The following is a 26,451-nucleotide window of genomic DNA, read 5'->3' as shown; positions in this document are numbered from 1 at the left end:
TATAAAAATATAATTTTATTGAAGGACATAAAATGGTCTAAATTAATAGAGTGACAGGATGTATTTCTGTATGGTATTATTTCATAGAGTAAACGGTCCGTTCTTTCTGATGTATAAATAATTCATTTTGTTAGAATATAATTTTTTTGGAATTAGACAGTATGATAAACATTATAAAGTTTATATGAATGAATGTACCATAATTGACAATATTGGGTAAAAACATTCATGAAAAGGGACTTATTTTACCTGATACTAATATTACTACAAAACGACAGCAATTAAAATAGTAAGTTTAGGGGCGCCTGGGTGGCTCAGTCGGTTAAATGGCTGCCTTTGGCTCAGGTCATGATCCCAGGGTCCTGGGATCGAGCCCCGCATCAGGCTCCCTGCTCCACGGGATGTCTGCTTCTCCCTCTCCCACACCCCCTGCTTGTGTTCCCTCTCTCACTGTGTCTCTCTCTGTCAAATAAATAAAATCTTTAAAAAAAATAGTAAGTTTAGGAAAAGATAAATAGATTAGTTGAATAGAATAAAGCATCCAGAAACAGATTAAAAATATGTATTTTTGAGAACTTAGCATATGATAACATTTCATTTGAATGGGTATGGAGGGGGATAAACGGCTTATTAAAAATTCTGTGCACATAAATGACTTTCCACTTAGAAAAAATAATTAGATCTCTGACTCATACCATGTTTAAGAAAAATTCCAGATGAATTATAAGGAGGTAATTTCATCCACTAAAATAGTATTTTAGGAAAGGCCATTTCTAAATGCTGTCACTCATTACAGTGAGTTAAGCTTCTAAAGTTAAGAGCTTTACATTGATTTATCTTGCTATAGATTCTAACAATTTTCATAAAGGGGGAAAAAAGTCACTGGAGACCTTATAATACTCCAGCCCAAATGACCAATACTTTCTTGCTAAAATGTACTCTGGCAAAATGCTTAGGGATTTTGAATTCCTTTGGTATTGTAGTGACATTACTATGTACCTTCTTTTGTAACCATAAAATTGCATTTCATCCTTAAATTTTTAATCTCATAACTAGAATTTTCAGATATTTTTATCCAGAAGGGATGAGCTATGAAACCCACGAGGGCTTCAGTTTGGTGTGCCTTAAAACCAGTGAGTAACACAAGATTTAAGCCCCATTTATCCTTATTTTTATTCCTAGATATGGCATTAGAAGTCAGAAAGGGGTTCTTTACTATTTGTAAGTTACAAAGAAGATGAGTTAATGAGAGAGAAATGGGTATTTGAGATACATAAGAAGCACTGGTCTTTGAATCTGGGGATCTGGATTCTGGTCACCATTCCACCATTAATGCAGATAAGTAATTGTATGTCACTGGACCTCTATTTCCCCACATATAAAATAGGTGTAATAATGTCTGCCATATATCCCAGACATATTATAAAAATTTAATGACTAAAGTCCTTAATTGATATTTGCTGCTACTATAGAAAGGGAAATGTTACAAGGGAAGCTAAAAAACTAGTTACCTAAGACATCTCAGACTCTAGTTGGGAATTTAAGATTTTTTTTTTAAAGTCATGTTATTCTGTATAATCTACAAACATAAAACTTACCCTTTTTACCTGTATAATTTGATGTGTTTTGGCAAATGTATACACCAAAATTGAGATATAGAATGTTTCCATCACTTCAAGTTCCTTTATGTCCGTTTGTAGTCAATTCCCTCCTCTTAGCCCCAGTCCTTGGTAAAAACTCATCTGGTTTCTGTTCCTATAGTTTTGCGGAATGTTATATAAATGGAATAGTATGATATGTAGCCTTCTGTGCCTGTCTCCTTTCACTTAGCATAATGCATTTGAGATATGTCTGTGTTGTGGTATATATCAATAGTTTCTTCCTTTCACTGATGAGTAGTAGTCCAATATTCCACTGTAGAAATGTACCACTGTTTCGCCACTTATTGCTTTGTTTTTTTGTTGTTGTTGTTTTAAATTTAAATTCAATTAGCCAACATATAGCACATTATTAATTTTGATATAATTTTCAATGATTCATTAGTTGCGTGCGTATAACACCCAGTGCTCATCACATCACGTGCTCTTCTTAATACCCATCACTCAGTAACCCCACCCCCCCACCCACCTCCCTGTCTGCAACCCTCAGTTGTTTTTTTAAAGATTTTATTTATTTATGTGTAAGAGAGAGAGAGAGGAGAGAGAGAGAACACGAGTGGGGGAGAGGTAGAGGGAGAGGGAGAGGCAGACTCCCCGCTGAGCAGGAAGCCCGACATAGGGATCCATCCCAGGACCCCAGGATCATGACCTGAGCTGAAGACAGATGCTTAACTGACTGAGCCAACCAGGAATCCCTGCCATTTATTGTTGGTGACCATTTGGGATGCTGCTGGTTTTTGGCGATTAGGAATAAAGGTCTTATAAGTTGAGTTTTGACTGTATAATTTCTTGATTTATCAAAATAATATGTTTTTGTCAATTTTTATAATCTTATTTTGATGTGTATATGTTTCTCAAACTTAACAGGAGTTTGCTGTTGATCTTTCCTAAATTGTCGTAAGAATCCAGGCTTTGGAGGGACTTCCTGTATAACCTCAATCATATTCAGATAAAAACAGATCAAAGCAAATTAAAGCCTCTTTTTTATTATGTTAATCACCATACATTACATCATTAGTTTTTGATGTAGTGTTCCATGATTCATTGTTTGCGTGTAACACCCAGTGCTCCATGCAGAACGTGCCCTCTTTAATACCCATCACCAGGCTAACCCATCCCCCCACTCACCTCCCCTCTAGAACCCTCAGTTTGTTTTTCAGAGTCCATAGTCTCTCATGGTTCATCTCCCCCTCCGATTTTCCCCCCTTCCTTCTTTCGACATGTATCATATGACCTCACTGATATGAGGAATTCTTAATCTCAGGAAACAAACTGAGGATTGCTGGAGTGGTGGGGGGTGCGAGGGATGGGGTGGCTGGGTGATAGACATTGGGGAGGGTATGTGCTATGGTGAGCGCTGTGAATTGTGTAAGACTGTTGAATCACGGACCTGTACCTCTGAAACAAATAATACATTATAGGTTAAAAAAAAAAGAAGAAGAAGAAATTAAGGCCTCTTAAGCAATGTCTTTTTCTACAGTCTGACTATCTTTTATATATCCACTAGAATGATCTTTCAGAAATGCACATCTGATTGTAGGACGCCACTATTTAAAGCACTCCAATGATTCCATAGAACCATTTAGTTAATAGTTCCTTTTCCTTGAGTGTTTACAGAGCCTGACACTGTGTCAAGCATGTTCATTTATTACCTAATTTAATTTATAGAACAGTATTACAGGTTATATAGTGAATTAGGTTATACAGTGGCAGAGCTGGGATTTGAACCCTGACAATGTCTAGGCTTTTTAGATTTGGTCTCAGCCTACTCACTGCTATTCTCAGCAATAAAACTATTCAGAATTTTTTTGTTTACTTCATGTTATTTCACATCTGAGTGCTTCACATGTTGTTCTCTCTGTTCATGTCTTACCTGCCTAACTTTTATATATTGTTTAAAATTCAGCTCAGATGCTAATAGTAGCCTACACGTACCCCAGACCTCTTTGTTCATGCCAGATCTGCTGTAATCTTGGATGATCCAGCATTAGAATTACTTCAGATATTTCTTCCAATCCTTTCTCCTTTTCTTCTCTTTTTGGTATTCTTATTACACTTATGTTATACTTCTTACATTTCTTCTACAGTTCTTAGATATTCTTTTTCTATTTGCTTGTCAGTTTGGGAAGGTTTTATTGACATACCTTCAAACTCACTGATTTTTTTCCTTGGCCATGCCCAGTTTACTAAAGTGCCTATCAAAGGCCTTCTTTATTTCTGTTACAGTGTTTTTGTTTGTAGTATTTCCTCTTTTACTTTTTTAAAGAGTTTCCATCTCTCTTCTCTTCTTACATACTGCCCATTACCATTAGGTCCATTAACATATTAATCATGCTTATTTTAAATTCCTTGACTGATAATTCCAAATTTTCTGCCATAACTGAGTCTGATTCTGATGCTCGTTCTCTCTCTTCAAATGGTGGCTTTTGTTTTGTTTTGTTTGTCTCTTAATACACCATGTAAATTTTTATTGAAAGCCAGACATAATGTACTAGGTAAAAGGAACTGAGGTAATAGGCCTTTAATTTGAGGTTTTTACATTTATCTGGCTAAGAGTTAAGCTGTGTTACTGCTTGCTATGGCCATAGGTGTTAGAGGCTAAAATTCCCTCTGGTGTCCTAGTTTTTCACTCTTCTGTTATCTTTGGGTTTCCCTAGAGATTTCCTAAAATGAGGTCTGAATTGTGCAGTTATTTTAGCTGTAATATCCTATTGTTATCCAGGAGCCCTGTTGATGTGTTATTAAAGTGTAGGGTAAGGGAAAGCAATCTGTAATCTTATGATTAGATTTCAGTTTTTAGTGAGCCTTGTCCCTGGGCTGTGACCATCACAAGTGCTTCTCAGCTTCTCTCCCACCTCCATTAGATGAGACAGGGAGGATAGAGGGAGCTGGTGCTGGCTGTTTTTCTTCTTCCACTTCAAAGGCTAGAGGGGCTACAGTTGGATATTTCCCTTTTCACATATCCTTTGAGGGCAGGCTGTTGTTAAGAAGAATAAGGCTCTTTGGATATATTTCAAAATGGTTACTTTTTCCTTCCTTTGCCAGAAGCATAAGGGGATTTTTCTCCAGTTTCCATGCTGAAAACCTGGTGGGCCTCCTGGAGGTAAACATTATAAAAGTGTGCTCGCTACATGACTGGGCCCCCAGGGGTTTTTATGTATGAAGCTAGTTCATAGTCTTCAGAAATTAGTAAATTATCCTTTAAGTGTTCCTACTAGTTGCTGGCTCCTATGTCTGTTTCAGCTCCCAGTAAGTTGTGATTCTCTGTACTCATGTGTCTCTCTAGTTTCTGGGGTAGTAGTTTTCACTGTCACCTCAAATATCTGATGGATATAAGAAGAGTTGTTGATTTTCAGTTTGTTCAGCTTTTTTCTTGTACAGTTGGTAGTGACAACTTCCCAACCTTTTCACATTGAATCAGAAGCTGGAAGTCAACCCTTGCATTAGAAGTATAACTTTGGGGGGGTACCTGGGTGGCTCAGTTGGTTAAGTGGCTGACTCTTGGTTTTGGCTTAGGTCATGATCTTGGGGTCATGGGATCAGGCCCTGTGCTAGGCTGTGTGCTCAGCACAGAGTCTGCTTGAGATTTTCTCCCTCTCCCTTCCTGTCCCTCTGTCCCTCCCCCTGCTCTCAATGCATGCACATGTACTCTCTAAAATAAATAAATAAATGAAATTTAAAAAAAATGAATTATAACTTTGGATTGTGTTTTGGATTGTCTCCAGACCCCTGTAGAAATGTGAATCACATTAATTCCTGACAGTCATTAACATGTCATAATAGATGTGTATGTAATCTGAAAGCAGAGTAATGAGAGTGATAATAATAACAGAATAGTAGTTAATATTTATTGTTTTTAGCATATGATGCTCTATATTACAGAACACTTATATACATTACCTCATTTAATCCTTATAATCACCCATATTGGTAAATATTAGTATCACCACTTTTTTTAATAGGTGAAAAAACTGAGGCTTTTAGATCAACTAAGGGGCATGCTTAGGAACATACAACTCGGTATTCCAACCCAAGTATTTGAGTCTAGAACTTATACTTTAACACTGTGGGGTACCAACTTTGACATTAGGACTGTGAAGAGAGAAAGAGAAATAGACCTAGAGAGGGAAAAGACTTTCTGAAGTTTGTTATCCTGTGAATTTGGAATAGAGGTAAGGATGAAAAGAGCCAAGTTGATACTTAATTTACAATTGTGCTCCTATGTCTTCCATCTTTAAATTAAAGATAGTTCAGGTTCCCTAGATTGCTAGGCAGATGCCTAGATGCTCTATGAAATAGTCCAGTCTCTAGGGGAAAGGAGAGAAATTGGGTCTGAGTGCATGAGTATTAGGTATTTGAGCAAAAGTACCTTGAGGACCAGAGATTACATGATTGGTTTATGGTTGTACAACTACTTTGTGTCTGAACTGCAGAATCAGAATAAATATTTAAATAAATTTTCCTGGTGTTCTTACCATGAGAAATGAGTTCTATGCTCTGAAAAACACTGAAATAACCATGACCACAAATCAAACTGATTCAAAAATACCTGTTTGTATAATGATGATATCTCAGAAATGTACTGTGAATATTTCAGGGTGGAAATTCCAACATCCAAACGTGGCTAGCAACAGGTTACTTCAAGAAACTTGGTCAACAGATGTTTCTATTGAACATTCTGGGCTCCCAACCTAGTAAATACTAGCAAGTGACACCTGCCACTCAGGAAGGCTGGCAGGGAGGGAAGGAAGCTGGGCTTTAAGGATTGACATTATTTTGATTGAACAAGGAGATTGTACAACAAACTGCTCTATGAGGGATCAGCTAGGCTATGAACTGGAGCTGTTTGTTGAATTTAGGTACCTCCAGCAAGACTGGCCTTCAGCAAAACCTTCAAGTTGAAGAAGTTTATTTTAATGGTCCTAAAGTATCAATATTAGGGCCTGCTCATGTTTGAGGCTTTGATGGTTTTTCCTTGCCTCAGATAAACAACCATCTTGAGACTTGATTTACATGTTTCAAATTTCTTTGCCTAACAAGCCATCAAAATTAAATTAAATGGATATGGAGCAATGAGGTATGGCAATTATGCCTGTTCACTAGGAAAGAGGTCATAGGAAGATTGGGGACATGAGAGAAGTAATGACAGTAGTAGGCCTAGCAGCCAGCAGTTTAAGGGAGAGATGCAAATATTGGAGTAAAAAGGCTGGAAGTCTTCTGAGATTTGATATAGGTACACAGATATGTGAAGGGATAGCCAATGAAGTAATTTTGTAAAGGATGGGCTGGTTGGGGCAGGATGGTCATCTTTAATCCTTTTCTGAAAAAATATAGTTTCTCTACCCACCTGCTAGGATTAGTGTTGGAGTAGCCCTTTAGAGTTCTACATTTTCAGTGGGTTAAAGTATTATGTTCCTGGGGATGGTTAACCAATTAGTGAAGATTTGGTTTCAGCTGATTAGTACATTAGCACCAATTTTCACCAAAGAGAGCTAGGGGTTTGGAGGAGACATAATCCAAGACTGTGAAAGTTTAGGGACGGAAAACATTCTCTGTGCTGGGTGACCACCATATATAGTGCTGCCCAACAAGAGCGTAACGAATAAACTTTGCAAGTCTCTGGGCTCTGGCTGCTCACATGGTAGTATATGTTATCCTCATATGCAGAGTAAGAAACTGATACCTAAAGAACTTAAACAAATTTGCCCAAGATCACAGAACTTGGGTGAACCCCAGATTTTGACCTAGAGCTGTCTTGCTCTGACTGCAGTTCACCTTTTCATCTATACTACATTGTCTCCAGAAGGGTGGAGATGACCTGACAATAACATTTTCCTATGCCACAGTTTAAAAAACCCACAAAACTCTATTAGGTACAAATAATCTTTTATAAGGCTAGATGGTAACTTGGAAAGCACTTGGTACTATCTCAATCTAGCCCAAAGAATGTGTAAAGATTCCAGGCTGTTCTTCATCAGTGGTTATTATCTAACTCCTATATACTCTTTAGATTTTACTTCCTGGGGAAAAAGAAATCAAAGCAGTGTGCAGGGAAAAATGAAAATGGTTAGAGCTAATTGCAGATAGACTTTCCCCAAAAATGACATTAGAAAACAAAGTCATTTGTCTTTAAATACAATGAGTGTGTGGGCTCATTTTCCCACCCCCACCACTGCTATGTGAAAGTGAAGCAGCTCAGTTTTCATTTTCCTTTCCTCTCAAAATGCCCAGAGGGACCATATTTTTGTTTAATAACCTTCAGAATGATTCTTTAGAAATCTGAGACTATCAGAGTTCGAAGCAATGCGAAAATAATTGTGGATTATTATTGTATGACGATAGTGGCAGCTGGACTATTTTTTTTCTTTTTGTTCAGACTTTCTTCTTCATTTTCCCAGAAACCTTATATCCCAAGGTTTAACTCAGAAGCAAATCTCATATAGGTGATAAACCTTGCCAGACATGGTATGTAATATAATTTTAGACAGACCCTTAACTGTTCTTTGGAAAGACCCTAGGGAGTGAAGCAGCCTTATATCTAGATGCCCTAGATTGTATTACTTTTATTTACTCTCTGACAATGTGTGTGGGTAGTTGTATTGGACATAAAGCAAGCATATCTCTTAAATATTATACCTGTGAACTTAAGTGCCAGTTTTTGTGTTTTGTTGTCAAAACTCCTGCTATCATAAAATAAAAAATCTGTTACAGTAAGAAACTACTAAATGGGTACTCGTTCTTTCAAATCATTTTACACGCACATACACACACACACGTGTGCATACATGTACACAAGTATACAGAGCTGGGGATTGAGAGTCAACACTGATTCTACCTTTAGGTGAATGTTTAGGATATATGTGTGGAGGGCAGGAGTGGGGGTAAGGAGGAGGAGGGGTAGAAGCGATGTTGTATATACTGTAGTGGGAAAAGAGAAAAGTTCTCAACAATTATTTACATCATTGGCCTCACAATCATTTATTCATTGCCTTAACTGACAGATTCAGAATTTAGATGATAAAATATTTTTGCCTTGATTATTCAGCACCCCCTCACAGCTGTCCCCTATACCTCCTCTTGATGTTTGTACAGCTTTTGGCCACCACTTTGGTTGAGCATTTGAGATGAGTGGTAGACAAACTGGAACCATATCTAAAAAGTAGTCTGAGAAAATTCCCAAAAGGCAAAGCCACCTGGCTGAACATTCTTACATACTTGGTTATTGCTATGTCCTTGTCACTCTCTAGAAAAGGGTTAAACATTCCTTTCTAGAAAAATACAATCTTAGTAGCAAGGCTCCCTCACATTCCCATCAGGAGTGTAGAAAATTTGTCTTCCAAACCCAAATCTTATTCTCTGGTCATATATCACTTATCTCAGAAAATGAGTGAATAATTTCTCCATTTCATTACTAGAACAAAATGTGTGCTTATTTTACCTAGCTATGTTTTTAGAGAACTGCTTAAGCCTAATTTTCTTGACCCCTTGCTCTCACCCCTGCTCACCCAAATGGATCTCTTGCCTATGGGGAGGGAGACTCTGGAATATTAGTGTTCATTTTTAACTATAAGAAGTAATTAATAAAATTATTTTAGACTACACTGCCAATGTAAAAGCCTATTATGAATTTTTAATAATGCCTAAGACTTCCTTGTAGTATACTTTGTTGCTAAATGAACACTATTCTCTTAGGACTCTTAGGAAATATCCCTGTCAAATAGAAAACAACAACAACAACAACAGGGCTTTATAATGATATTTAGCAACTTTTAAGGTTTTGCTATATTCCTTTTGCATTTTGGGGAGTTTGTATGTTTTCCATTTTTGCAGAATATTTCTGAAGACTTTCTGCACTTGGGATCAGGCTTTTAAGGTAGCTCTTGGGCTGATAGTTGTGATATTTAAATTAGATACATTAAGATGCATTTGTGATTTTTTCTGGTCATTGACTTAATTCTAGTTATATATTTTGAAAACCAAAGAGAAGAGCACAAAAAAGTGAAAGAACTAACTTGCCAGTACTGACTTGATGAGAATTTTAATTTTTTGCTTACTTGAAAATATTTTCTCTGTAGGAATGCAAGCCCAAAATGTGGAGAAGTATAATAATACAGAAAGGAAATGCTCTTCTCATCCAAGAAGTTCAAGAAGAAGATGGAGGAAATTACACTTGTGAACTGAAATATGAAGGAAAACTTGTAAGACGAACAACTGAATTGAAAGTTACAGGTAAGAATTTGTTCTACCAAATTATGGCAAATGAAATTTTAAGTATAACGTGTTATGGGAAGAAAGAGTTTCCAAAACTCTTCCTGGAAAGAGTGAACTTGCAGTGAATTTAGAATTGGCTGCAAATCAGATGGTTGGAAAGCTCACTATTAATGAGTTGTACTGATAAACTATATGTGGAATATGGACAGTTGATTTAGGGAACATGGGCCCAATTGCTGCATATCTGTTTTCTGCCTTTATGAAGGGTTCTTAACTCTTCAAGATAACATTGACTCTTACTAAGCATCTCAGAAAAGATATACTGGAACCACTTTAGAATGTTGACTTAACCCATATGTAGAATCTTCTCGTAGGTAATGCCTGCCTCCGAATGAGATTCTAGTGGGCTTTTGGAATGACATCCTCTTGAACTGCATCCAGAATATCATTTATAAAAAATTACGCATAAATGACTGATGTTATTGTGTGCTTCTAGTGATTCTTAAATGGAACAAATCCAAACAAATAGTATGTATGTGTGTACTTTAAATCTTAAGTACAAGTAAAATATAAACTAGTAATTCTACTCATAGCAAATGAAAGAGAGAAACTCAGGATATTCTTATCTGGTGGAGAATGTTAGAAAGTAGTTTTCAGAGACATATGACAGGACCTAATACCATAAAAGTTATCCCTGATGATGGGTGTGATAGACCCTAAGAAACTTCATGATAAAAATCTACTTGTTATTGTTTCTGAGCAAACCTTGCCTAATTTTTTTTCTTCTTATATAAGTTTTAGATGTATGTGGTGTGTGTGTGTGTGTGTGTGTGTGTGTAAGTGTTCACACACACATTTGTATTGTGGATAAAATCTGAGCCATAGTAAAATCTGACATCATCCAGACAATTGTAATTATAATTGTATTAATTACCTTATGACTGATGCTTTTGGGCATTACCTGTTTAACTATGTAATGTTGACATCAACTAGTTGGTTAATTATAACATATTCGCACTAACTAGGAATACAGATTTCCTTCTATGTTATTTTTGCATATGTTTAGCTGACCTCTTTGGGGTAGTGTTAAAATTAGTCTACTAATAATGACACTTGCTGAGTAAGTTCATTGGTGTAACGCATATTAAATAATTAAGTTTTTGATCCCTAAGAGTCAGCAGTTTGTCTTTTTCAAAATTCTGAAGAGGAATAAAAAATATTTTATTAGAGGGGTACCTGGGTGGCACAGTCGGTTAAGAGTCCAACTCCTGGTTTCAGCTCAGGTCATGATCTCAGGGTTGTAAGATGGAGCCCCGCATCAGGCTCCGTGCTGAGCACAGAGTCTGCTTAAGTTCCTCTCTCCCTCTTCCTCTGCCCCTCCCTGCTGTACACTCTTCTGTCCGTCTCTCTCTCTCAAATAAATACATATTTCTAAAAAAATATTTTATTAGAAACTAATATACATATACTTTAGTTCATTTTCTATCCTAACACATGACAGTTCTATTTAGTCTGAATTTGTAGAGTAACTTCTGTGGAGGTTTGAATTATTCTTTTAATTAGTATTGCACATCCTTTCCTCTATGAGCTTTCACAATAACTACCCTATTGGGCCAAACCCAAATAGGAAAGATCTGCTTTTGGTTGATTTCTGATTTCCTCAATGTGAACTAGACTTCCTGTCTCATTCAAGGAGAAGAGTCAATCAGGCAGTTATACATCATTAATAAGTGACCTGACCATGCACAAATCCTTGCAGTATCAACACTTTGACCACAATCACACAATCCTTATCAGTTGTTTGCAGAACACCTCCATTAGGAATTATTTACTAGAATTTGTAGCATTATAGTATTTGGCTTGGGTTTTAAGTTGGACCAGAATAAAGTTAACACCAAACCTCTTTTATGCTCCCACCTAATGGGTTATAGTGACAGTACATTTACTTTTTTAGTTTCTTTTTAGATTCTGGAAAAACAGAGCTAGAGCTACTTCTTTTGGGTATTTCTTAAAAATTAGTTAATTTATTTTTTTATGTAGTGTTCCATGATTCATTGTTTGTGTATAACACCCTGTGCTCCATGCAATACGTGCCCTCCTTAATACCCATCACTGGGCTAACTCATCCCCCCAACCCCCTCACCTCTAAAACCCTCAGTTTGTTTCTCAGAGTCCATAGTCTCTCATGGTTTGTCTCCCCCTCCAATTTCCCCCCCTTCATTGGTGCTCACCATAACACATACCTTCCCCAATGTCTATCACCCAGCCACCCCATCCCTCCCACCCCCTATCACTCCAGCAACCCTCAGTTTGTTTCCTGAGATTAAGAATTCCTCATATCAGTGAAATCATATGATACTTGTCTTTCCCTGATTGACTTATTTTGCTTAGCCTAATACCCTCTAGTTCCATCCACGTCATTGCAAATGGCAAGTTTTCATTTTTTATGGCTGCATAATATTCCATTGTGTGTGTGTGTGTGTGTGTGTGTGTGTGTGTGTGTGTGTGTGTGTATACCACATCTTCTTTATCCATTCATCTGTTGATGGACATCTTGGCTCTTTCCATAGTTTGGTTATTGTGGACATTGCTGCTATAAACATTGGGGTACACATACCCCTTCGGATCACTACATTTGTATCTTTGTGGTAAATACCCTGTAGTGCAATTGCTGGGTCATAGTGTAGCTCTATTTTCAACTTTTTGGGGCTCCTCCATACTGTTTTCCAGAGTCGCTACGCCAACTTGCATTCCCACCAACAGTGTAGGAGGGCTCCCCTTTCTCTGCATCCTCGCCAACATCTGTCGTTTCCTGACTTGTTAATTATAGCCATTCTGACTGGTGTGAGGTGGTATCTCATTGAGATTTTGATTTGGATTTCCTTAATGCCGAGTGATGTTAAGCACTTTTTCATATGTCTGTTGGCCATTTGGATGTCTTCTTTGCAGAAATGTCTGTTCATGTCTTTTGCCCATTTCTTGATTGGATTAGTTGTTCTTTGGGTGTTGGGTTTGATAAGTCCTTTATAGATTTTGGATACTAGCCCTTAATCTGGTATGTCATTTGCAAATATCTTCTCCCATTCTGTCAGTTGTCTTTTGGTTTTGTTGACTTTATCCTTTGCTGTGCAAGAGCTTTTTATCTTGATGAAGTCCCAATAGTTCATTTTTGCCCTTGTTTCCCTTGCCTTTGGCAATGTTTCTAAGAAAAAGTTGCTGTGGCTGAGGTTTCTTTTGGGTGTTTTATAAGGTGTTAACTCACTTTCCCTAAACTTTTAGTATAGTTAAGTATGCATTTTTCACCTCAACTCTACCTCCCAGAGGTTTTCAAACTTTAATGCACATCAGAATCAAGTGGAAGAACCCAGGCAGGATAAAGATGAGGCTCTTTAAATACAGGTTCCATCTCTCTCCTCTGGATTCTGATTCAGTACATCAGTAAGAATGGGAACTTGCCATTTTGTCCCGGTAACTCTATTGTATGCCTTCCAGGGATTATGCTTTGAGAAATAGTAGCTGAGAGAATAATGCTAAAGAAGTCAGTCACAGGTTTGATTTTCTTGGGGCGCCTGGGTGGCTCAGTCGTTAAGTGTCTGCCTCCGGCTCAGGTCATGATCCCAGGGTCCTGGGATCGAGTCCCACATCAGGCTCCCTGCTCAGCGGGAAGCCTGCTTCTCCCTCTCCCACTCCCCCTGCTTGTGTTCCTGCTCTCACTGTCTCTCTCTGTCAAATAAATAAATAAAATCTTAAAAAAAAAAAGAAGTCAGTCACAGGTTTGATTTTCTTGTGGGCATGTTAGTTCACATACACACACACCAAACTCATTTTCATAGGCCCAAAATTGTTTTACCTAACTTCCTAAGAGCTGTCATGAAAATATAAATCCTTGGTCACCAAAGGAAATCTGTCAAGGGAATGTAGGAATAAAGCAGCCTCAGCCACTGAAGCAGTAATTTTTCATTTACAATTTGAGTAAAAGCATGCTGAGTATGTGTCACATGCTGGAGAAAAAATAATTCAAAATTATCCTTGGGTCAGTGGTCATCATTCATATATGAAGATATCAAGTTTATGTATTTATTAACATACTTCAACTGTTAAATGCTTGATGTAGAAACAAAATGGTCTCTTGGTATAGAAGTTCAAGAGGTTGCTCTGTGAAGATTTATTTTTAATTTGTACTAGTAAAGGTTTTACTTATTTATTTGAGAGAGAAAGAGAAAGAGAGAGATGGAGGGAAACCATGAGTAGGGGGAGGGACAGAGGGAGAGGCAAATTAGGTGCCCCTAATTTGCACTTTTATCTAAGTTATATTGTGATTTGCATGTTCAGTATTACAAAACAATTAAACAGCTTGTCCTCTCGTAATTCAAAATATCAGGCTGGGATTATTTATAAACAATCCACTTGGGCACCTGGGTGGCTCAGTCATTAAGCGTCTGCCTTTGGCTCAGGTCATGATCCCAGGGTCCTGGGATCGAGCCCCGTATCGGGCTCCCTGCTCTGCAGGAAGCCTGCTTCTCCCTTACCCACTCCCCCTGCTTGTGTTCCCTCTCTCGCTGTGTCTCTCTCTGTCAAATAAATAAATAAAACCTTAAAAAAATAAAAAGTAACCCACTCATACTTGTTTTCAGTTTAGCAATAGGCAGGCATCGAATAGGAATTTCAATATAAAATAATAAGATTGGTTAATTACAAAATTATGTAGAGAGAGGTTCTTTAAAATTATATATTGTAAGTATGCAAATTTTAAAAGTTTATCAACGTTTTAAGAGTTTATTTTCTCACTGTTCTTTTTAAATTTATAAATCTGAGAAATATTTCTTCAGTAAAGCAAGTGTTTTTTAAGTGTATAGGTGCTACTTGTTTTAAATAGATCAGTTATAAAAAGATCCAGATATTCAAAACTGATGAATTAGAAGGTTTATGAAATTATTTTTTCCATGTAAAAGAATTTGTCATAGGATTTCTTTATTTTTTTTAAAGATTTTTTATTTATTTATTTGAGAGAGAGAATGAGCTAGAGAGAGAGAGAGCATGAGAGGGGGGAGGGTCAGAGGGAGAAGCAGACTCCCTGCTGAGCAGGGAGCCCGACATGGGATTCGATCCAGGGACTCCAGGATCATGACCTGAGCCGAAGGCAGTCACCTAACCAATTGAGCCACCCAGGCACCCTAGGATTTCTTTAAATAGCCAGCTTTCCTGCTGCATTAAAATAGGATTTGATTTAAATGCAACTTTTCTGGAACACTTTTAATATATAAATTATTGCAGACTTGTGTGATGTTGTAGACATTTCTTTTTATTTCTTCCGAGGGTGCAGATGAATAGGGAAGGGTATAACAACAAATAGACATGTACGTCAGTGTGTTTAGGTCGTTTGTCAAAGATACCAACAGCTAACGATTTTATTTCCCACAGCACATTTTAGGTGGCTGTTTGTTAATTTAGAGATATTTTCCCTTTATTCTCACATTGAATTTTGTGCAGAGGGCTAGTTGAAGTGGTAAGAAGAGAAGGGAACATTGATTATATTATAGTGAGAATGTAGAACAGGTGATAATGGAAGAAGAGTGGGAAAGGATAGGAAAGATAATGTAATAGGGTCTCCTGGGATTAGAGGAGAGTGTCTGCCTTGAGAAAGTCAAAGACAGACATAAATTATAGGAGCATCCCAAAATGAACACAAGCAGGAAGCCAGCACTAATTAACTGTATTTGGAAAATAATTCACCATTCACCTGGCAAATTATTCACAAATGCATGATTTTATTCAGCTTTTTAGAAATGCACTTGGCTATTTAGAAAAAACACTAATGTGTTCTTTGGTGACTATGAAAATAATACCCGTCCTCCTGGTTATTGTAAACAGCTCTAGAGTTCCAGATTTGGGACTCTTCACATGTTAGGATAATCTCTTAATCCATTTGTGTCTAAATGCCATGGCTAGAAAGAGAGGTTTATTCTATGGATATATTTCAAGGATTTGCTGCTAGGTTACTATTTAAGCAATAGTTGCAACACAATCTGGACACACAAAGCTTGGTAAAATTACAGAGTGGAAATTGGGATCAGTTTTTGGTGAAGATGTTCAAATGCATGGCTTCAGTAAGTGCTTTTAATTTCACTTTGCCAAGTTATAACTAACTGTAATGCATTGTTGTAGGTGTCGTTGAGACTGCATAACTTATTAAAATAACCTTCCTCTGGTGTAGAGAATGGTTGCTATTTACGCACAGAGGAAGCAATTTCACATCAGGCTTGAAATCAGGCTTTTCTCGGCCCTGGCTCTTTGTTTCTTTATGCCTCTACTGTTAATGCTGAGACACTGGGGTGAAAGTGGTTTTAGGAGAAATAGTGGAATGTGGAGACATGGTGGAGAGTTGGGGGAAGAAACAGAAGGGAGATTCTGACTGAGTAATGATAATATAACAGGAGTGATTTGTAAGCCAACAACTACATAATAATCATAATAGGGGCACCCAGAGAGCTAATAGCTATTGAGAGCTCACTGTGTGGCAGACATTGTGCTTAGTGTTTTTCATTCATTTTCTCATTTAATCCTCAGAACAACCACATGAGGGTGGATACTATTATTGTCCCCATTTTATTGAGGAAGAAAACTTAGGGGAAGTGGTGTGCCTTAGGTCACATATTTTGTAATTGGCAGAGCATAGATATGAATCTAGGTCTTTCTGACTCTCAAATACAACTTTTTTATAACCACCACCAAGCACAAACCATATAATTTCATTCACCAAATATATATTACATACATTGAAAAAATATGTCAAAATATTGATCATAATGTTCATTATTCCACTGTAATGTCCTTTATGGACACTAACTATTCAAAGTTTCCTATTGGAATTTGGATACCACTAAAAAGGATACACTTGACATTTTTGGAGCCTAGTCCTTATAGCTCTCAGTGAGCACCTTAGATTAGATCAGTAGGAATGAGACACAGAATTAAATCTGAGCTTAGGATGGTGCCAGGAGAGAAACAAGAAGAGTATAGTGCCAAGAAAAGCAAGAATGTACAGAAAATGGAATTTGCCAAGCTTTATATTTTGGTGCCAAATGGCCCTATTAATATGAAAATCCATATTGAGAAAAAAATGGATTCCAGTGAAGTTCATTGCAGTTATCATAATGATTTCAAGCTAGTGTAAGTGAAGTGATGGAGAACAGTCTAGTTACACAATGTTGATTCAGTTGGTAAAGAGCAGTCAACACATAAATTGGTGCCTACTCTGTGCAACAAGGAACATAGGATTTAGGTTTCTTAATGTGGTTCTGAAAGCAGACAGATAGAGATAGAATTATGTTTCCTTTGGAACCTGTGAAATTTTTAATTTTTTTTTTCATTAGAACAAATAGTGTTTCAAACAGTGTTTGTAAACTTTGTTCGGTGGAGCTCCATTTCTAAGAGATGTTAACAGTTATTTCTGGAAGAGAGAAAGGAAAGGAGAGGAGGGGGTCAGAGAAAGGTTCTGTGGCAATGTGTTTGTCTGCTAGGTCAAAGTTAAACAGATTTCTTTTTTGCAAGGCATTTCAGGGCATCTCAGTGCATATCATATTCTAATATGTATTACAGTTTCTAAAAGGAGGATGAAATATAGTTTAGGACATTTCCTAAACTTGTATGATCACATAACATAACCTACGCCCCGCCACAGAGTAAACCCTATGGCTCAGAGAGTTTAAACCATTTGCCCTGGGGTGGCAGCTGGTGAATGGCATGGCCCCAACAAGAACCCCCATCTTCTGACTCCTAATAAAATGCTTTTTCTATCATATCCCATTGTTACTCTGTCCTTAGTTCCTTAATCCTGGGCTCTGGGCCTGAAAAAGAGGAGATGCATACCCAGAAGGACTCCAAAATTGGTGACTTCAGAGCTCAGGTCTAAGGATCCCTGAAATAACCTGTTATATAAAATGTTCATTTGCCAACCCATGGTTTTGGCTTAAAGAAGAAATAGCTGTGATTCTGTTCCTTCTATAAAAGGAAAAGCATTTACTGCTGATGGCTGAATCCAAACTAGCAAAATGGCGATGCCCTAATCTATAGTCAAATGCTTCTAGAAGCCAGGTGAGTCATATACCTGTTGTCATGTGAAATTAAGGATCCAATACTGCTAGGCCCTCTAATTTTTGAAGAGATTGTAGAAGTCTGGATTTTTATGTGGAAATCTCTGGTTTGTTCATCGCTGTGTGGACTAAATAAAACATGCCCTATATGCTAAATTCAGTTTGGGGGCTGCCTTTTTATGGCCTTTACCTTAAAGAGTTTGGTTCAGTAGCACTTTTAAACAAGTGAATGACTGTGTGACTGGCTCAGACTTGGCTCCAGTAGTGAGTGGGGAAAAAAAAAAAAAACATAAGTGGCCTGGAGAGCAGTTAATAGACAAACTGAGAACAACACTCAGAAGCCATCCTAATCACACCATCCAGCAGACTGGTCGATCCAAGCAGAGAGTGAAGGGCGCAATTTATGGATGTAATACTACAGGAGGGGTATTGGCAAATTGATCACCTTACAGAGAAGAGCAATTTAGATAATGAAGCAAGCTGGTCTCAAGTGTTACAGATAAATGAAAAGCCCTGGGGATAAAGCACCCACCTTGAAACTGCCCCGAAGCAGTGTGATGTGAAACACTGAGGGGAACAAATCATTAGCATATGTTCTCTCTCCTTCATGTTCTGAGCATCCAGTTAACATGATCTGAATGTCTGTGTCCTGATTATCATGTGACAATGTATCTTGTTTATACCTTTTGTGTGACTTAATGAGGAAAGCCCTCAGCAGTCAGTAGTTCTTGGCCACATTAAGGAAACTTTCACATGACTGACTGTGCATTTCATAATTGACTGTTCTTTTGCACAGTCGCAGGTGCAAAAATCTCATGACCGAAACTGGCTGGTAGCAGCTCCTTTGCCTTTCCTCCTAGGCCTCCCTCTCCCTTTCTGGGTGACCCTGGCCTTTCCTAGCCTACCCAGCCCACTGTGAATGACATCTTTGTCCCTTCTCTGACTCTTTTAAATGTCCTAATGTCCTGTCTTTTCTGTAGCCCATCTCCTCAGATCCTTGTTTTCTGCCAGGGCTAATCTAGTACCTCAAAGAAATAAAGAATTCCTGACTGATAATGGCCCAAAATGTTTCCCTTTACAGCTAACATATTTGCAATTTAATAGATATTTCAATTCTGTAACTCACAGGCATGACTAATGGTGGGAATTTCTGGCAGCTTTGCAGTGCCTGCGGGGGGCCTTTCCCAGAGTGTCACAATTCATACCCTGCAGGTGGCTGCTTGCTCCCTCGAGAAACAAGGTCAACTGTACTCATGACTTTGGGTGACTAGGAGAAAAAAAAAAAGTCCGCTTAAAATTAGTGGGAAGGAGGACCTTTTTTCCCTTCCTTTTCTGCCACTGTTGTTTTGTCTTTCCTTTTTTCCCCCTTTTGCTCTCCCCCTGCCTCAACCTGTGACATAGGGCTATCTATTAACCCTGTTGGTGACAGGTCAAAGAGATTTCCAGTTTCTGTCCTAGGAAAATGTTTGCATGTTTCTATGCCTAATAGGGAGATGAACAAATACTATTAACTGTCCCATTAGCAGAAAGCTGGTCTTGTTTCTCTGCAAAGTTTCTCTGGACTGTGATAACATTCATTCCTGTGGGTTTGTTTCGTAAGTAGCTGTGCAGGAGACCAGCTTGGAGGGCTGAGGGTGAGCAAGTTAGAGCACATGGCAGCAGGATATGGCAAACGTGCCCAATCCAGGTCAGTTCTGCTCTAGTGGCTCTCTTCCATCACCTGAGGTGATCATTGACTCCTTGGCTGACTCCTCTGACTTGAGTTAGGGGTAGGGGAGGGTTTTCTTGGGAAGGAATTGCAGTGTGACTCCTAGGTGTATAGACTTCTAAGATTCATGGGCACAGATTTTCCTAGGTCCATTATGTTCATTTGTAAAAGTCTCAGCTACCTTGCTCTCCTCCAACCTGAAAGCAGTGGTTTGAGCAAGCTAAGAATATTCTATCAAGCCACCCTTCTAGAGGATGAAAACTAGGAGCTTGGTGGAGATTAGCCATGAACCAGATCCAATAGAATGGAGCAGATGCTCAGAGGACAACCATTTATCGGGTCAGGTATTGTACTGTACAATCAGTCAAAGTTCACAACAACCTGGGAAGTTTGGAGATATTTATTTTATAACGGAAGAAAGGGAGGCTCAGAGGGGATAAGTTACCTGTCTATGATCACACAGATAGTAAGTGGTAGAGTTAGGATTCAAACCCACATTTGTTCCAAAACCTTGCTCTTAAAGCAACCAGATAAAAACTACCTACGTGGCTTCTGCACACAACAATGCTCAACAAATGCCTCTAGTTCCTTTCCTTCCAGCTTGCTTGCCTGCTTCATGCTCTTTCACTCCCCTTTGCCAAGACACATTTGTACTTTGGTACTTCTTCCATGAAGCTTTTGCAGATTAATCTCATTTACAGTCACCTGTTTCTTTCTCCTAAATTCCCTTGGCAATTTTGCAAAAGTTTTCACCACACTTTCTGACACTAATTTATAATTAATTATCTTGAAGTACTTGGTGTAGGTTTTGTCTCACCAATTAGATTAATGTCCTCCACATCCCATTGTTTCCCATACAAAGGATTACCTTAACATTTAGATACAACATACAATTATGGTGCTAGGAGCCAAGCACAAAGTTTTCACATATATGATCTCATTTAAGCATCTCAAAATCCTGAGAGGTGTTGTCATTTTAGCCCCACTTTACCAATGTTGAAGTTGAAATTCAGAGAAGTTAAGTAATTTTTCTCAGTGTCCTACTGTAACTAAATAACAGCACTGGAGTGAATGTTCAGGTGGTGGTGGTTGTTTTCTCAAAGCCTGAGCCCCTTCCACTAGTAAATCCTTATAGAACTATATATTGTTCATAGTACTGTAATCTGATTTGACTATAACAAATTTTCTTATGTGGAGATAGATAAGATCTTTTGTTGAGAAAAATATCTAGAGGAAGCCGTTTCTAAGAAATTTTAGCTAAACAAAGAATTTGATTCTTAGAGAAGACTGAAAACTTGATTTGCTCCCTTGGACCTTGCTTCAGAATCAGAAAAACATGATTCAAATCCTTAGTATGACCGTAGCTGTGTGACTTTGAGAAAAAATTTATTCTTCTGGACTTCAGTTTTTTTCCCCATGCAAAATGGGGAGGTGTTGCTGTGTTGAGTGAAGAAAATCTATGAAAATCACTTAGAATGGTATCTGGGAAATAGTAGGTATTCAATAAATGATATTAATTATTATGATTAGCATCATTTTCATCATTTTTATAACTGGAAAGCTTGCAAAGATGACCTTATAGCCATTTTACACACAAGAAAGCAGTCTAACAAATGGTTTAAGACAAATTGCTATTTTTAATAGTGAGCTTCATTTACAGGGAATGAATTTTGAAAAAAAATTAGGAAGTTAACCAGGGGCTATGACAAACTTAAGTACAAGGCTACATACATAGGTATTTCAGGCCAAACTTTTTCATTCAAGGAGATGAAATCATGTGGAATAATTTGTCAATTAAGGTGGCCAGAGCAAATATTGTTGTCTCTATAAATGAGCTTTTGTGGCCAGCAAGACATTTTAATGATGTGTGAGCCAAGAGCAAGGGCTGCTAAGACAAAGCTGAGGTGGAAATGAGTCATGAGGACAAGCATGTTAAGGAGAGTGGCCTTTTCCTGTCCAACAATTCCTTATGTCATTATGATTCATCACTGGTGGTTTATAAAGGCAGTTAAATTGCCTCCTTTGGCTGTCAAATAGGAAAATAATTAATCAGTTCAAGTCTATAAATTGTTTCTTGGTACTGGGTGTACTTTATATAGCTAGAAATCTCTTTGTGATTTGGCACTATGCTCTGGTGGGGATCCTGAGGAGTAACTGGGAAGCACCAGATACAGAAGCCTGAGTAATGAGCTGCATATTCATGGGTCTGCAGGCAGAGAACATTGATTCCATTCTGGGGCATGTTGCTTTGATTCTGTCTGACTGGTTAGGAAAAACACCCCACTTGTGTATCTGGCATATGGTAGTCATTTAATATATTTGTTGAATGAGTTAATTTAAATGTTTTGTGTGTTTTGAATCCTTGTTATCAGAGCCCACCTACAGTGTCTGATAACTCTCTCCAGTGTATTCTGGGAAAATGAGATTTAAAAGGCAGTAAGATGATGGACTCTGAAAAACAAACTGAGGGTTCTAGAGGGGAGGAGGGTAGGGGGATGGGTTTGCCTGGTGATGGGTATTAAAGAGGGCACATTCTGCATGGAGCACTGGGTGTTATGAACAAACAATGAATCATGGAACACTACACCAAAACAAATGATGTAATATATGGTGATTAACATAACAATAAAAATTTTAAAAAATAAAAAAAATAAAAAATAACATAACAATAAAAAAATTTTTACAAAAGGCAATAATAATTATGTTCAGAAGATATTGGGTCAATACCCTGACTTGTTTGCTCAATTTTTATCATCAGGGCATCAGAGCTTCACTATAAACTCTGGTATGAAAGTTACAAATTGGGTTTTCAAATTTTTCTAATAAAAGCCTTTTAAAATCATAATTTAATCACCTAACCTCCCTTGCTCCTAAGATCAAACACCTGGTAGTATCTATATCCTCATTTTTTAGAGGGGTTGGGGGAGGAACAGAGGGAGAGGGAGATAGAGAATCTCAAGCAGGCTCCACACCCAGTGCAGAACCCAACATGGGGCTCGATCTCACAAACCTGAGATCATGACCTGAGCTGAAATCAAGAGTCTGACACTTAACTGACTGACCCACCCAGGCACCCCTATATCCTCATATTTTTACCAGTAAAATTATCTTCATGATACTCATTAGTTTACCTCCTGTCTATCATATGAAGTAAAAGTTAAAAAGAACATTTTAAGACAAGTGAACAAGTATTTATCTAATTCTGTGATTATCAACCCTGGATCCACAATTAGTATATTTGATATTCTCTTCACATTCATCAAATACTCATTGGGCTGGGCGAATAGAGGTGAACTCTATTTTAAGAGTTATAAGAGTTAATAAGTTAACTTTTATTTTAAGAGACATGGTTCTGCTCTAATTGAGCTTGTTAGTAGAGGGGTAGGGAAAACACAGAGATTAAACAAATAAACACATGGATAAGTCTATAATTAATAATTGCAATAAGTGATAAAAAGGAAAATAACAGAGACTGAAAATTAGATCATTGGGGAAAGTCTAATTGAAGCAAAATAACATTGAGACTGGACCCTGAAGGTTAAGAAAAAGCCGTCTAGGCGAAAAGTAGGAAAAAAAATCTCAGAGGAAATAGCATGTTTTGGCTTTGAGATGCCAAAGATCTTTGCAAGTTTAGGGAACAGAAAGAGAGCAGTGTGTCTAGATCACAGGGAGTCGTGGGGAGAGTAAGGCAACATAAGATTTGGGAGGTAGGCAAGAGCTAGATAACACAGTGCCTTAGAAGGTTTTGGTCTTTATCCTAAGAGCAGGAGGATGTCATTGAATAATTTTCAGTAGGAAAATGTCACATTCCTTCTGACTTACATTAAAAAAAAAAATCTTCCTCTGGATAGTCCCTGGAAAATAAATGGAAGGAGGCAGAGAGACAAGTTAGGAGGCTATTGTAGCATCTCCAAGAATGATGATGGTGGCTTGAACTAGAGTGTTAGTAATAGAGATAGAAAAATGTGGACAGATTCAAGAGATACTGTAGAGATAGAAATGATTGGACTTTCTCATGACGATTCCTAGATTTTTGGTTTTAATAATAGAGTAGACAGTAGTGCTATTTACTAAAATGGAGAAGACTAAGGGAGGCAAGATTTTTGTGGCAAGATTCGAGTTCTGTTTTGGCCATGTTTTATTTGAGATACCCATTAGACATCCTAGAGGAGATGTAGAGTAGGCAGTTGGATATATGAGTCTGGCGTTCAGGGAGAAATCTGGGATAGAAATATAAATTTTGGAGCTGTCTGCATGGTATGTATGGTAGACTACAATGAAGTATTAAATTGTGTGGGGCAACTGATATTACTATAGGAGATCAATGCAAACTGCAACTTCTAGGCCTTACATTACATATTTCCTCCAGAGGACTATGACAGTATAAGAAAGCCACTTGTCATGATTTTCCAAACCTCATCAAATTGTTAAATATCATGCATGATGTTTGTACCTGTATTTTTGCTGATATGTGGAGATGACATCCTGCATTTAGCTGACATTTGAATCTCTCAGAGCTAGAGGAAAATAACATACTAAATATAGTCACTGTTTATTATATATGTCAGACACCATATTAATCACTTTAAATACATTTATTTCTAATCATTACCACAACTCTAAAAAGAACAGGCCACAACTTATAGATAAAGAAACTCAGACTCAGGAGGTTACATGACTTGCCCAAGGCCACACAGCAGGTATGCTGGTCTTTTCCCCATTCCAATCCCACACTTTGGGAAAAGTGACTCTAAATTTCTTTTCAAGGTTCTTCCAATTTCCTAAGTCTTTTAAAACCAAAGGAAGAGAAGATTGGGATATGCAAACTTGCTGCTAGATCTCCTCAATTTTGAATAAAAGCCTGCTAAGTTGGATTGTTGCAAGGGCCCTTTTATTGGACTTCTGGTGTATACATACAGCCTGTCGTTCTGTACCATTGCTTTCTGGTCATTATTCCTCCCACCCAGGTTTGTTGAGATAAAACTGCTGTATAAGCTCACTGGTTATTCTGAAGCTGACTTTCTGCCTAGACTAGCATGTGCCTTCATACCCTCTGGATACCTTGTTCTAAATTCTTAGTCTGAGGACTACTCCCAACAGGAGGACAAGTCCCTAAGTGTGGTACAATGAAAGGAGCATAGAACATGGTACATAGTTGGTTCACAGTAAATAATAGCTACTATTAGTATAATTTTATCATCTCGTTGAATGATAACTTAAAAGCCCTGTGGAATAGGTGTTAACTATTTTACTAGTGAGGAAATCAAGACTCAGCAAGGTTAAGTAACTTGTTCGAGATCACACAGCAAGTAAGATACTTAATTGGTATTTGAAGGCTATCTGTCTGATTCCTAAACTTATAATTCATGCATTCTCAAGTTTAGCGACCAAGTGAAGCCAGGGGACTGTTAGAGAACACAAAAAGGTAGAGTTAGATAGGCAAAACAGACTTGATTATTGGAGGGCTTTGAATGTCAGGGAGAATAACTCATATTCTTGGAATATTTAGGAAGATGTACCATGGAAAGTTAGACGTTTTCCTAACTGATAAATAGGGTCCAGGTTTTGGACGTTGGGTCCTGTTTTCCAACTGAAATCCCTCACAAATGTACATAAGCTCTGCTCCTTCATCTATGCCTGTTAGAGCCCAGAAGGCTTTCCTTACCTTGTGCTCTCCGGTTTTCACACCTTCCCTTCTTGTAGTTCCTCATTTTAACTCAATTCAAGTAAGATTTTTCTGAATCTCTCTTTTCTGCAAAGCACTATGCTAGTTGCTGCTGCATTGATTGTTGGGGGCCTGCAGGTGTGCCCCATTGAACCGACTAGCCTGTGTAAGTCAAGGAGGTGGGGAGAGCTAGGAAGAAAGATATTGGAGAGATAGCCAATGTCGTTTTTTGGGAGCTTCTGCAAGAGAGAACATGTATTTATTCTGTCCTGTAACCAGATATTCTCCAGTTCTCAGAGCCTTTTTAAAAAACTAATCAATTTATTTCTACTCATTTGGAATTCTAGATACACAGACTTCTGATTTACCCAATAACAGTTGCAAACGAGAAGTAGCTTCAGGAGTTGATAAGAACTGAAAGGGACTCAGAAGAGCATACAATCTTATAACCTTATTCTGTAGATGAGGAAGCAGAACCCAGAGAGGTTGATTTATGTGCCCCAAAGACAGTTTGGGAATAACTAAGCTGGGGCTTTTCCTAATACAGTGCTGCTTTCTACCGCTTTGTACCACTCCACAGAGCCTTTTTAGCTTAGTCCCAAGTCTTGCCTCAGAGGCATTTTTATGCCAGATTTAATCGATGTCTTCATTATAATTGAAATATTTAAGTCAAATTAATGTAAGGCCTTCAGAGAGTTCTGCTGATCTGGTTTACAAAAGTCATTCAGGCAAAACTGTGGAAGTATATGGGATTTTTGACATTTTCCAGAAGCCATTAGCTTATAGTCTTCAATAACTCTCAGAATTTATGATAAAAGAAGACAATTTCAAACTAACCTTGGCAGACTCCATATTTATCCCCTTTTGGTTGGTTCATAAGTCAGTTTTCTAATCCAGAGGCTTTTTTTGATCCTCCAAACATGAAACCTTCCTCAGAGATGATATCACTTCATGAACATCTTCATGAACATTAAGGCCTATTAACAGGGGCATACCAGGAAGTAGAGCTGAGGAAATCACCCCAGCAGCCTCCCTCGTTCTAGGTTAATTATGGCAGAATGGAAAGAGTATAGGATTTAAAGTCAGAAAGATTTGGTTTAAAATTCTTTCTTTACC

General features: G+C 37.9%; 1 protein-coding gene across 1 annotated transcript in view; it reads left to right on the top strand.

Moving 5' to 3' along the window:
- IL1RAPL2 (interleukin 1 receptor accessory protein like 2) overlaps positions 1-26,451 on the top strand; it is a 638,741-nt gene that overhangs the window by 70,475 nt on the left and 541,815 nt on the right. The window contains exon 4 of the mRNA XM_073888769.1: positions 9,734-9,887. Within this exon, the coding sequence (XP_073744870.1) occupies positions 9,734-9,887 (154 nt within the window). The remainder of the gene's footprint in view (positions 1-9,733; positions 9,888-26,451) is intronic.

Source organism: Callorhinus ursinus, unplaced genomic scaffold, assembly GCF_003265705.2.
Source record: "Callorhinus ursinus isolate GAN/ISIS: 27379988/994484 unplaced genomic scaffold, GSC_fseal_2.0 scaffold95, whole genome shotgun sequence".
Classification (NCBI taxonomy): domain Eukaryota; kingdom Metazoa; phylum Chordata; class Mammalia; order Carnivora; family Otariidae; genus Callorhinus; species Callorhinus ursinus.
This window is presented reverse-complemented; position numbering and strand designations above follow the sequence as displayed.